The sequence below is a fragment of the Prunus persica genome, chromosome G1, assembly GCF_000346465.2.
Source record: "Prunus persica cultivar Lovell chromosome G1, Prunus_persica_NCBIv2, whole genome shotgun sequence".
Classification (NCBI taxonomy): domain Eukaryota; kingdom Viridiplantae; phylum Streptophyta; class Magnoliopsida; order Rosales; family Rosaceae; genus Prunus; species Prunus persica.
This window is the reverse complement of record NC_034009.1, coordinates 40,143,452-40,157,364: the sequence shown is the minus strand read 5'-3', so window position 1 is coordinate 40,157,364 and position 13,913 is coordinate 40,143,452. Positions and strand designations below refer to the sequence as shown.

The following is a 13,913-nucleotide window of genomic DNA, read 5'->3' as shown; positions in this document are numbered from 1 at the left end:
TTTGGTTTTTAAATCCCAATCGTATAAACACGCACACACACAAACCTCTCCCTCCGAGTCATAACTCAGTCCGTGTCTTCTCTCACTCACTCACTCACTCAACTCACATATAATTTCATTTCTTTTTCCATTTTCCATATTTCATAAGCTTCAACTCGCTCTTTCAAATTTCAAATCCACAAGAATTTTTATTATTATTATTCGCATTTTCTTTCTTAAACCCGAAAAAAATGAAAAGGAAAAATCAAAGCTCCGACTTTTGAATCCGAAAAGATCCTCCCTTTTCTGGGTTCGGATCCTCCGATCCGCTTCAGCCGTCGTCACTGTCGTACCCTTGCTCTCCGGCGCTCAGATCCTTGAACCCATCTCTCCGGTCCGGCCCGAGCTAATGGAGTTTTGATTGTTTCACGCTTATCGAGGTGAGTGGAAACTGTTGAGCTTGTTTTACATTGACAGTCCGTTTGGGTGCCGAGAAAATGAGCGGAAAATGTGAGGGAACTATTGAATCGTGTGCTTTTTGTGTTGTTTTCGGCTTCAAGATTGAGTTTTGAGCTCTCGGGATAGCTTATTATCGATTTTTATTGTTTTCCACTTTCTCAGTAACCGTACGGATCGTTGGTTTCTGTTACTAATTATTTGTTGCATGTTTATGTTAGATCAATGTAAAATGACAGATTTTTGTTCCTGGAAATGCGCTTGTGTTTTGCGGTTGATGTGGATTTTATTAGATTATATATGTATTTATTTATTTATTTTTCAATTTTAAATCTTGGTGTATTTTGATAAAACAAAGGATAGAGGTGAACAGATTCATTTTGGTTCTGTTTCTTCTACTGATTTCTGATTGAAATCATTTTGGAATTTCGTTCAATTGATTGATGCCTAAGGGCAGCGAGTATATGAATACTTTGTTTGGTTGCTGAGAAATTGGGGGAAAATAATTAACAGTTTGATGGGGCAATATGTGCAAATCCTTAATTCGAGTTCATATTTTACAGTCCGAGATGTCTTGTAACTCCTCTATGGATAACAGTTTTAAACATATGGTTATTTCTCGTCCTAGCATGCAGGAATGTTTATGACCCATGACCTATATTCAGCTGTTTATGGTTTAAAAATGATAATGTCTTTTTTGTTTTTGTAGTTTCCTGTGTGTCATGGATTCGGATAATTTGGTAGCCACCTATGGGCTTGAGGTGGCTCATCAAAATGGTGTTCATGGACAACCTGGTGTTGTTTCAGACAACATAAATGGGACTGTCAGCGAAACTACTACGACCGAGACTGCAGCTCCAAATGGGAAAATTGAAAATGTCGTCAAGTTGGATGATGGTGTGACTAATAACTCATCTACTGGGGAAGCCAAAGAGGAATCCACTGTCAACCCTGAAAGAAATGGTTTGACTATCGCTTTGACTATTGCTAAGGTAGGGAATGCTGGATTTTGGTTGGCTGGTTTTAGTAATTATATGACTCCAGACCTGATTGCAATGCCAATTTATGTGTTTGTGATGCAGGAAGGGGAAGTGAAAGGCTCTCTTCATTCAAAGCAAACCAAAGTGCAGAAAGGTCAAGGTAAGAGCAAGAATGAGAAGCCTTCTGGTCCCAAGAATGTCTCGCCAGTTTGGATGAAGAAAAGTAAAGATGGAAATGATGGAGAGGTGACAGCTGCTGTCTCAAATGGTTCAGCTGCTACAACTTCACGCCCAAAACAGCCTAACAAGACTAGATCATTTAATGGGCGACAGGTTCAGTCATCCAATGTAAAAGTCGATAATTACCCTTGATTTCTTTCCCTCGCAGCTTGCCCAATATTTGGATACAACTTTTTTTTGTTGTTTGGTTTTTTTAATTTTATATCTTTGTGCTTGTTGATCATTGTATCTAATCTCTATCTTATTGCAGCAGCAACTTGAGAAATCCGATACAGAATTGTCTGAAGGCACCGTGTGAGTACTGCTTGTGCTTATGCTCTATTTCTTCGTCTCTCCCTAATGCCTTATATCTCTTATGTTTTATTGTCTCTTCGTAATTTTTGGTGATCAGCTCTAGTTGAGATGTTTAAATTGGCAACCATCTCTATTGACTTCTTAACTTAGCTATTTGTTTATTGTGATTTTTCTTTTACAGGGAGAAGACAAAGCTGAAGCCTTTGAAAAAAGACTCCCTTAATAAGGCTGAAGGAGAATCACAATCCTCTTTGTATCCTAATCATTTTAAACATTTATTGTCTTCCAAAGCTGTTGGTCTTCCTACATTTTCTGTCTAGATTTTCGTTATTGTTTTATCATTTATCCTTAACTGCTGCTTAGAAGTCCTACAGAAGGAGACATGAAACCACCTAGGGTCAGTACACTTCCGAACTACGGTTTCAGTTTTAGGTGTGATGAACGAGCTGAGAAAAGGAGAGAGGTTAGCTTTCTGCGTTTGTATCTTCTGCTCTTTTTGTGCTGTGTCCTCCAGCGTTATTTCTGTTATCAATGTAATGTTTACAATTACATTTGGCAGTTCTACACTAAACTCGAGGAAAAGATACATGCAAAGGAGATGGAGAAGAATAATTTGCAAGCCAAGTCTAAGGTGGTATTCAATCACTGTTTAACGATAAACATGCTCATGCAACCTGTTCTTAATTTGAAATTATTCCATTCTTTTACAGGAAACTCTAGAAGCTGAGATTAGGATGCTCAGGAAGAAACTGACTTTTAAAGCAACTCCAATGCCAAGCTTCTATCAGGAGCCTCCACCTCCTAAGGTGGAGCTAAAGAAGGTATTCTTTTTCTTTTTAAAATCATAAATGGCATAGTGCATTTTCTATTGTTCATGTGTAAGTGGCAGTTTTCTGGTGAATTTGATTTGGTTGCTATAGTTTGGAGAATTCATTTTTCAATCATGTATATATTAGTCGCAGGGTGTGCAAATATGTTATTTGAGAAAGTTCTGAATGGTGATTTGTAATGCAAGCGTGTTCTTCAGTGACCATTCCCCTGTTGGACTCATGCTGGTTGCATTGCTAGTTTTCTTACATTATAGTTATCTTACGGGCATTGGTATGGATTCCTTAGGTAGATCTTCCCATGGATTCTTGTTTATATTTCTTAGTTTAGTAGCATGTGTATCCGTGGACAATGTTCCCTTAGTGTGTAGATTTACTAGTCTTAAGTTAATTGCCTATTCTTTAGTATTGTACCCTTTCTTTTATTTCAGGCATGATATGAACAGAATGCATCTATTATCAGTTAAACTTTTAAGTTCATACCTCCTTCATCCTTGGCAATTTGCAAATGTTAACCATGCCAATCCTACAAGTTATAAATCACTTAATTATAACACATCATCTTACCCCATTCAATTTGCTGGTGGGAACAACTGGTCATATCTGGTTTTTGTTAACAAGTTTCTTTGTACCCAATACTGCACCATGCTATTACTGTTTTCATTTTGATAGTCGACTGGAAGTATATGAAGAAGTATGTGTCCAGACATGGATTCTCAGTTCTTTGTTAACCTCCTTGCAATGAGAAAAAGGAATCTGTGTCAGTTTTCTTGACTAATATAAAATCTGAACATGAATTCCTACTTATGTTTAGATTATATAGTTCCTAAGTTGCATCTGAGGGTTTCTCTAATGGGTTCCTATAGGCCTACTTTTGGTTAAAGCGAGCATGACATCATGATAATCCTGCTTCACTGTACTTTGCTGTTATTTGACAGCATTCAGGGTTAATTTATTTATTGGATATGGGATTGTTAGTGAAGTTTGTTTTGGCCTTGACGTCTTTATTACAATGGATGCAGATACCAACAACAAGGGCCAAGTCTCCCAAGCTCGGCCGTAGAAAGAGCTTACCTCCCGCAGTTTCTGAAGGAAACAGTAATACCAATGATCGATCAAGCAGGCTTAGTCTGGATGAGAAAGTTCCTCAGAACTCTGCTAAAGGGCCTTCTCCTGTGCATCCAAAGAAGCCACAACGGAAGTCTCTTCCTAGACTGCCGTCTGAAAAGACCACTTTACCTAATGCGGGGAATGAGCGAAAAATTACTTCTAAGGCAACAAATGAGGGAAAAAACAACTTAATTGATGCAATGAATGAGGAGAATGCCACCTTGCCCAATGCAAAAAGTGAAGCTGGATCTGACACCCAAGAGCAGGAGGCAGTTCCGAAGGCTGAGACAAGTGAAGCACAGCCCCATACAGATGACGAGACAGTGGTTGAAGAGCAACATGATCCCATCTATGTTCAAGAAGAACCTATAGCCTTGGAGCATTGAGTACAAAGTATGGACAAAACTGGATGCACCAGAGAGAGCCCTCAAAAGACTCCGGTTATGAAAATAAGAAAGGTATTATACCTGAATCAATTCGACGAAGAAGGCATGAAGAATTTTGCATTATAGTTTGTGATGTCTGTCTTGTCTGTAGTCAGCAGCATGGTTGTTGTTGTGTGCTTGCTTGCTTTCAAGGTTGCTGGTCTTGTCATTGGAATTCTGCACTCCAGTTTTCCGCACTGTATGTAACTATGTGCCAGGTTGTTTTGTCTAATTTATATGTTTAAGCATTGCATTAGTTGGCCAGATAATTGGGAAGAAGACTTGGGGAAAATTTTGAAAACTTTTGTTAGATAGTTCGTGCTTGGAAATATATCCTGTTTAAGCTGTCTTGTTGAACAATTGGGAATTGTGGAATCAATCAAGGCTGATTTTGTGTTGTAAATATCCTGAACTATTTGCTTTCTTATGTTACTTCAACTCCAAGCAGGGTAATTTCGAAGTTAGATGGCTTCGACTTTGAACCATGGCTTGTGCAATTTATGAGAAAACCAAGATGGAGCTAGTTTTATAGTCTACAACAAGCCAAGCTGTTTACGTTTTGCTTGATTTAGACGTGAGTCTTAAGTGTTGGAAACAAAAACCACAAGGAGGTACCGGAGTCTTTTGTGGCCTTGGTCTCTATGCATCCGGTTGTTGCCTTAGTCTTTTAAGGCTTGGTTAACTTCCGTGGTACCGGAGTCTTTTGTGGCCTTGGTCTGTATGCATCCGGTTGTGGTCTTGGTCTTTTAAGGCTTGGTTAACTTCTGTGCAACCGCAAGGCCACAACCGGCTACATAGAGACCAAGACACTCTTTTCCTATAATAGAGAAAACTGGCTGACATTAAATGAAGGGGATATGGAAATGGGCCGGGTCATCATTTGGGCATGGATAACCAGGTCTCTTGCAGTTTTCCTGCATTTTCTTCAGTTTCTCTGTTTTCCTTGATTTATCCTATGCAATTTCTTTCGATTCTTCTTCACTTTCTTCCACTTTCTTACAATTTACAACAGCCTTCCGGCCATTGATTGACTAATAGGGTATCAAAAGCTTTTGAAGAGAGAGCTGATTTGCTTTGGAATGGAGATATGAACATGAAATCAACCTAAGCAAACAGTGAATGTAAAACTCAATCCTCTTCTTTAACTTGATTCAGACGATAACAGCATAACCTTTTTTGGAGTAAATGATTGGTTGCTCATATACATTTTTAAACACTTTAATATATATACTGATCATAAATCCCCCCCAAAAAAAAAAAAAAAATCTTGCTAGTGGTATTCTATGATTAACATGAACAGGCTGTCTGCTATGTGGCAACAAAAAAAAAAAAATCAAATGCAAAAAGCAAAATTGTCTTCCAATTTCCAGGACTTACATTAATTCAAGCTTTTAGAGATGTGGTTCTCAAGCATTTGGCACAAACTCTTATTAGTGGTTATCACTTGCCACCACCATCACCACCACCATCATATTCTAGCAAGGCTCCACTTTCCATGAATGCGTGTTTTGCTTGTGTGAACAAGACAAGACAGCAATCATAGAGACAAGAATAATTAGGGCAACCACCATTATAGAGAGGCAAATGCGAACTAGATCAAGCCCACCATCATGAAGATATACAAACAATCTTGTTGAAGGTGCCTTTAACTAAAGGTCATGGGCCAGAAAAAAAAGGAAAAAAAAAAAAGGTTGACTTCCCACAAGCTTTTTGACCTTTATTTCTCTCTCCACAGTTTCCCTTAGAAAAGTTTAATTGGCCATTGAAACCTCTGCAGAAAAACTTGAATTGAATTGGGTTGCACTTTTTTGTTATTCTCAGTCAATTTCAGACTGTCACGTGAAAAATTTATCACGCGTAATGGCCGAGAATGGCAAAATAATATTATCTCAATCAATCACAGACTGCCACATAAAAAATTTATTACACGTGACGACCAAAAATGACAAAATAATATTATTCCCATTTCACACCTGTTTCTCCTTCCAAGGACTTCTGCCACAAAGGCTGAATATATGGTCAACATTTTTGAAATGTCCAAAACATTTATTCATATGCCAAGGAAGCTTCGCATAAAGCGAGCTCACAAAAGTTGGCACACGTTAACAGCTTCCACCGTATCAAGAATTGCTTACATCATTTTTGCATCTTTGGAGCGGAAAGTAGAACAAAAATGAATCAAGATCACAATCTTATATCATAAAACACGACTGAGAATTTTATTCATTATAATTCAAAGCATACATCGCAAAGGGCAGATACAGAGTTCATTACATAATTAACGAGTTGCAGAGTACAGTTCATGAACAAATGATGCCTGAAAAACAGGGGCTTGGTAAAAAAAACAAACCCTCCACCCTCCATGAAGGAAAAGGATTGTCATGGCAGACTCATAAAAAGCTGCCAAGGCCAAAGCCCCCAAACACAAAGCATCAAAACTTTGAACTGCCAAAAGCAACCCAACACAGGACCTCTAGACAAATCAATGACTACGGAACTCTGATCTAAACCCTTTGAGGAAAACATAAGACCCAACCATCACGTACAGAATACAAGTAAAAAAACGTGAACGACTCGGTAAAACCAACAATCAACAGACTTAGAACTAGGTATGGTAGGAACCCTAAAAGAGCTTGGCCTAAGCATTAAACATAACCAAGCAAAAACAAGAGCTTCCCTACACCTAGCAATACAAAACCAGGACAAATGCGAACTGGAAAGACAACCTAGATCAAGAACCCGGTAGCAATATTCTCAGGGATATATGGCCATTCAGCGACAGCCCTTTACCGAGCGCCAAAATACCAGGAACAGATCTCCAATGATAGGAAACCTGCAAAAAAGGAGTAAATGGCCATTTTCCCTGGAAAAGGGAACCGGGGAACTTGATGTCTAAAGACCCATTGCTGATGGACCCAAAAACTAAATAAGCTGTGGTTACTCACAAAAGCTGACTACGATTCTTGACTTCCTGACTATTCAACCCTCATCGTTGTAGGTGGTGATTCTGATTCCAGAGTAGGCAATTACCCCTTTTCTTCCCAGCCTAGGAAAGGATATCACAACGCCATAGCTGCTCCACAAGCCGGTCAACAGTGCTGCTGCTGATTGCCTTGCAGTGCTGAAGATTCAAGCCCAGAAGGGTCTGACCCATTTTTACCAAAGCAGGCAAGCTCTTGTCTGACACTAAAGGGCACCCTGACATGGCGAGGATCTGCAGATTTAGCTGGTCTGCACAGGCCAGGGATGCAATTCCAAAATCGGTGATTGCACACCTTGAGACGTCAAGGTCACTAAGCAATGGGCAGTTCCCTGTAATTGCTACCAAGCCTGCATCGCTGATCATCTTACAACCTTCAAGATTTACCATTTCCAGAGTCCAACCATGTAGCTTAGCCATGGATGAAACCATCTTGTCTGTTACATTCACACAACCACTAAGATTAACCTTTACCAGGCCAGCCTCACAGTTCTCAAGTAGTGGGAGAAACCCAGCATCTGTTATACCCTCAAGCCCACTGAAGTCCACATGCTGCAGTTGAGGGCAAAGTCTACCTAACAGTGCCAGGCCAGCATTCCCAAATCCAGGGCAGTTACGAATGGACAATGATCGAAGAGATTGGCATGGAGACACCTCAGGCAATCCTAAGTTCAGGTCTTTAAGTCCCAAGCAGTAGACAAATGCTACAGCCTTCAATTTTGCACCAGTTGAAAGAGCACCAAAAAACCCATACTGGGTAATCCTGTGGCACTCCTCCAAATGAAGGCTCTCAAGCGATCCTGCTGCTTTGCAAAATGATACCAACCCACTGTCAGAAATGAATAGACATTTGCGAAGGCAAAACTGTTTCAAATTCGGGCAGCCTTTCCCTACTGCTTCAAGCCCAGTATCTGTTACACCTTGACAAGATGTAACAGTGAAGGACTTCAACTTCTGCAGCCCATGACCATTACCCATGACCCAGAAACCCCTCTCAGTGACATTGGGGATGCTGGTAAGGACAAGATCTGTGATAGCCTTGCCATAGTGTCCAATAACAGCAAGAGACACATCAGTGATGGCCAACGCCTGAAGCTTCACCTTTGTCAAGACATAAGAGACCGAAGATAACAAACTAGCAATTCCCTGATCCCCAACAAGAGGGCAGTTTTTGATTGAAATGGATTTGAGATTGGGGCAGCACTGCCCAATAGCTTGAAGACCTTCATTCCCAATGTTAGAACAGGATTCAAGCGATAAGTCAGTCAAATTAGGACACTTCTTTGCAATTGCAACCAAACCTTTATCAGATATTGCAGGACATTGGGAGAGGTCAAGCTTCTCTAACATATGACACCGATTAGCAATCTCACACAAGCCTTCATCCCCAATAGAGGACACGTTCCACAAAGAAAGAACCCTCAGAGAAGGACAGCCATGGGATATCGCCCTAAGGCCAAGGTTTGTCACCCCACGACCAGAATTGCTTCCTCGGATTGTAAGTTTTCCCAATCCTCCTCGACTAGCAGTTCCAACGGCAATGGCAGCAAGTCTAACATCTGTTGCCTTCTTCCCTTCCAAGCTCCTGGAAAGATATCCACAACTCTCAACCTCCTGATCCTTATTTCCAGTGACCTCATCCTGAGGGTTCAACAATAGGTTGGTTGTGTTGCTGCAGAATTCGTCCCTATGGATATTACTTAAAAGTGTAAGCCAGCGCTTGGAAACACAAGCACAGGCACTCCTTTCCTCACCTCCAGGTAGCCGTTTAAAGATTTCAAAGAGGCATTCATCTGGTAGAACATCAATAGACACCGGCTTCTTCTGCTCAAAACCTTCTTCACTGAAAACAAACGGACCACTGATGCGAGACCTCTTGCGAGGAGTAAAAAAGACATCCGCATGATTACCACGGGACAAAAAGAGGCTAGGTTCTTTGGGGTTTGTATAAATTGACCCCCCAGGGCAAAAATCATCATTACCTGTTAACCAAGAACATAATATTAGCATTCATAATATGTTACAAGGCAGGTAGGTAACTGCAAGTAGCGTCAGTTATCTAACATGATACAAATCCCTATATACAGTTTTGCAGTAAACTAATGAAGATCCAATCCAATACATATGCATAGAATATCAAACGAGAAAAAAAAAATTCACAATTAGACTTTCATTCAAAGCAATAAGCTATTCATATTAAAGATCTCACATCAGATCCATGACGCGTTAATTTAACTTATCCAAAGCAATAAATTTCACCCAAAAGAGGAAAAGATTAAACCTAAAATTAAATACATGAACCAGAAGGCACATCCCATCTCAAGGTTTCAAACGTACAACTATTTTACTTAAGCCTTCAAGAGTCCTAAACTTTTTACAGCAAAATAAGATCCATGACCAATAACAGTTAAACTATCATTTCAAAAATGAAACTGAAATCAGAACTCGTACTCTGAATCATGTATGCACGAATTTCACAACAAAACCAGAAAACCCGACTAATCAACAAGCTAGATCATGTCAAGTCACAAAATTTCATCTCTGATCTACAACTATTTAAGGTAAACAGCCTTGAAACCACAAATTTCAAACAAACCCCCAAATATAGTAAGTCAACAATCTTGAAACTTAACACGTAAACATGAAAAAGCTGAAAGCTTACCAGCGAAACCAAGGAGCTTTGACATGGGTACAGCTCAAAAAACCCCAGGAGGTCGAACCCGCAAAGCTTTCCACCGAAAAACCCTCGAAAGAGAGCAAAAAAGAGAGACCCAGAAAAGATTAAGGCTACAACAACGGCGTATAGTGCTTGGATGCAGTGATGCATGAGAGATAGGAGCTTACAAGGACATGAAAACCCTATCAGATAGGGCAAAAAGGAGAGAGAGAAGGGGAGAGAGAGAGAGAGAGGAGGCGAGGGAAGAGAGAAATGAAGGGTGCGTATTGGTCAGCTAGGAGATTTTATTGTGAATGGGAGGTTTCGGTACTTGATCATACACGCAATGAAAACTCACATGCAGTGTATTTGGGCTATGAAAGTGGGTTTCTTTGTAATATTCTTCCACCCACCCAATGAATACCAGAAACCGCAACCTGCTTTTTTTACGTTTGGTTTTGGTATTTGGTTTGCTTAGTGGGCTGTTTGGACACAAGGTTATGGTGTGGTGCTGTTTGGTTTGGATTTGATGTAGAAATATCTCCTCTCTATGGTAGAAGTCTTGGTTTAACAGGATAACAAAGCTTTCTTATTGGAATAAGCTTAATATAAAACACTTTTTGGATGCTTAGAAGTAGGAAGATTGCTAAGAATTCCATTCAACACTGAAATTGTTCTAATATATATGTATATCATTTTCGATCTTTTGGATCACAAAAGTCCAAGATATTGTAGTCACTCACCATTGGATATTAATTAAATAGTTTAAAAAAATTTCTTAAAAGGAGTATAAAAATAAATAAACCGTTAAATTTACATCTAACAATAAGTGACTAAAAATATCTTAAAACCTTAATATTTTAAAATATGTTAAATTTATTTTAAAATATGAATTTCTTATGCGGTCCGGTTTTATGCTGTTGGATTTCGTTTTAAGTTAAATTGAGTCAAAGTTATATAACCTTTTACTTGTTTTGGATAGATGTGGACGCGGTCCAGCTTGGTACGCTTCGATTTCCTTTTATGTTAGATTTATTCAATAATACATATATTTTACGCGTAAAGGTGGACCCGACCTGGCCTTGTTAGGTCTCAAACCAAACACTCAGCCAAATCAATTCATTTATTCACCAGTTTGGTAGTTATTTCCCTTTATACGAAACTAATAAAATGTTTTATTATCTCTTATATATATCCAAGTGAACTTTATACACTTGTACAATAGTTGAGAAAACTTCTTTATCATTGAAAATGAAAGAATTTTGAGAGAGAGAACATCAAATTTGAATGAGTTAGGGTTTTAGTTTTGATTTTAAGTTGTTGATAGCAATATATAGAGGTGGTTTGGCACGATTTAACAATCTCCGAATAGACTAAACATAACCAAACTAATTATAATTTGGTGGTTTGGTCCAAGAGTAATTCTTATAGTGTAAAAATTGAATCAACTTGGTTGATTTGATTGTGATTGGCTTGAAAGGTTTCTTGTCTACTTTGATTTGTGATTACTGAATTTAGGATAAACTTAACTTCGTAATTATAAACCGAAAGAAACTAATTACAACAACCCTTAAAACCATCAAGAAAAAATACAACCATTATTAAATTAATTACAAGTTACAGCCGCCCTTAAATTTGTGATGATAAAAATTCAAAACTATCGTTTAGAGTCAACCAAGTATGTACCCTCTGCATCATAACAAGGGAACAATGAATTGAAATCTATAGACTTATAGTGTTGTTTGAAAATTGGACTGAAAATGACATATGGTATGTTTATTTTGTCAGTCATATCAAATACATTGAATCACATTACTTTGACAAAGAAGATTAAAAAGAAATGTGAATTCCCTTGAAATCAACCCCCCCACCTCATCTAGACTAATAATACATGCTTAACCTTGTTCTTCCTTGAACCATCCAATTAGTATAACAGATTAATTTAAATGCTTAATTAATCACAACTTGGCAGATTTCCAACTTGGGAACCTCCCAAGAGCCAGAGCCCCAAAATAGAAATAATTAAGTAATTTCACTTGCCCATCAAGTTGAAATTATTCTGTTCTATTCTATTCACAAATGGGAAATTAAAATCCAGCTGTGGATCGAATCATCCATGCCCTATAATTGATTATAGCCACTCATATGATCAATCAATGAGGCTATCATAATTGGCAAAACAGGGCAAGTGGGTTGGTTGAATTAGAAAAAGAATTGTAGAGCTCCAAGAATTCCTCGGTCCTTGGTGGGCCAACTAACCTGCAATTGCAGGGTAACTTTAAAGTTGAAGTTGCTTAAAAAATAAGGGAAAATGCTCAACTTTCAAACTCAGAATCCAACACTAAGTAGTGTACATGGGTTTCATCTCTTCTTAAAGATCAACGTTAAAAATACGATTGTTAATTGTTGATGTGCGTAAATAAGGTTATTTTGACAATGAATTTTACACGCATTAATAACAGTCATGTATTTTCGATCTGTGTAGCATAGATAGTTGGATTTGTACTCTTTCTTACTTGGTACCTCCAAGGTAAACAAATGCTAATTAACAATTGGAAAAGCCATCTCATTCTCATGGGATCCAGATCCAAGCGTAGTATAGAAGAATGATTATGGAGCTGGTAACGATAATTACGCGAAGCTAAGCTAAGTTAATCTATAATGCAACTGGGCCGGTGCCACTAGTTATTTATATTAGTTACCTTAAACAATATATAATTTAAAACTAGAGCAAATCCATGTACAATGTACAATGCACAGCTTTGCAGAGACATGTACCTTTAAATTTAAATGGCTCACTGATTCTTCACTTTTCCCCATACGATTCTCTTTTGACCCAACTTGCTCTTGCTATTTGCCAGTCAATTGTTTTCTCTTTTCTCTTTTGTCACATGAACAAAGGCTATTACATTCCCTAATGTTTGTTTTAAGGGAAGGTTAGGAAAGAAGATTAATTCTAATGTTTTCTGATCACATTTTGATACCCACCACAAGAACAATTTCAGCATTCATCTTTGCTTTATTTGAAGACCTCTCTCTCTCTCTCTCTCTCTCTCTCTCTAGATTTTATAATGTATCCAACTCAAGCAATTTGGAAGAACATCATAACATGCGTACCTGCTATGTTTGACCGTATTCCAATTCATCCAAGGCTAATTAATCACTATTCTTAATCCCAATTGGGTATATAATCAAGCAACTAAATCTAGCAACTTGAATTATAATATAATTAGTCCCACGCAGAGCATGAGGCCCAAGTAATAAGCACCAGGATGCTTTCTATAAGTGTATAATTTAATTATACAGGTGCAGATCATTAGCCAGCTAAAGCTAATTAATTAGCATTCAACCTCTCTGGCTTAGTGGCTGAGCTCTCCGTGACATATGTTTTTTTATTTTATTTTTTCTTTCCACTGGTTAGGGATATGGATTTGGATCCTCTCAATGAAGAAAGCATCCAAATTCCATGATTCTTTGGAATATATTTTCCAGCTAAAAAACGTTAAATAAGCTGCAGGGCAAGGACTCCTCCTGGAAAAGAAAAAGAAAATCCAGTGGAAGACATCCCCTCATTAACCTATAAGATCTTGTGAAGGATCATGCCAAGTTGCCAACCCACTCTTTTTCTTCTTCTTTATTAATAAAGAATAATCCTTACAACCACCCGATTATCTTAAGATAAAGCTCAAGTAGGTACAATTACTTGCATCTCTAATGTAAACATAGATTTATTTATGTTCATGAGAATTCGAACTTAAAACATTTGAATTTACTCTAAATACCATTCAATATGTTGACGATTGACTTATTTATTCTTAAAGTTAATATGTAAATAACATATTTTACATTGGTTTAATTCTAATTAAATAGTCAAATATTAATTTAGTTCGGTTCAGTTTCTTGAATGATTTTTTGGTAAACTGGAATCGAAGGAAATCACCACATTATAATTGATTCAGTTGTAAT

The 13,913-nt window shown here is 38.1% G+C and overlaps 2 protein-coding genes across 5 annotated transcripts; one reads left to right on the top strand and one right to left on the bottom strand.

Moving 5' to 3' along the window:
- On the top strand, positions 1-4,716 carry LOC18791521 (protein WVD2-like 6). 4 transcript variants are annotated; one of them, XM_007223071.2, is made up of 9 exons: positions 1-419; positions 1,145-1,427; positions 1,518-1,763; positions 1,909-1,949; positions 2,131-2,202; positions 2,313-2,412; positions 2,509-2,580; positions 2,660-2,770; positions 3,799-4,716. In XM_007223071.2, the coding sequence occupies exons 2-9, from the start codon at positions 1,158-1,160 to the stop codon at positions 4,270-4,272; spliced, it is 1,386 nt and encodes a 461-aa protein (XP_007223133.1). In that variant the 5' UTR covers positions 1-419; positions 1,145-1,157; the 3' UTR covers positions 4,273-4,716. The 4 variants fall into 4 exon arrangements, with proteins under 4 accessions (XP_007223133.1, XP_020419767.1, XP_020419763.1 ...); XM_020564178.1 differs by having other exon boundaries at positions 22-419; positions 1,518-1,748; XM_020564174.1 differs by having other exon boundaries at positions 22-419; positions 1,518-1,748; positions 1,906-1,949.
- On the bottom strand, positions 6,504-10,313 carry LOC18790012 (EIN3-binding F-box protein 1). The gene is made up of 2 exons (XM_007225054.2): positions 9,954-10,313; positions 6,504-9,273 (listed from the first exon to the last, which is right to left on the bottom strand). Exons 1-2 carry the CDS (start codon positions 9,976-9,978, stop codon positions 7,358-7,360), a joined length of 1,941 nt encoding a protein of 646 aa, XP_007225116.1. The 5' UTR covers positions 9,979-10,313; the 3' UTR covers positions 6,504-7,357.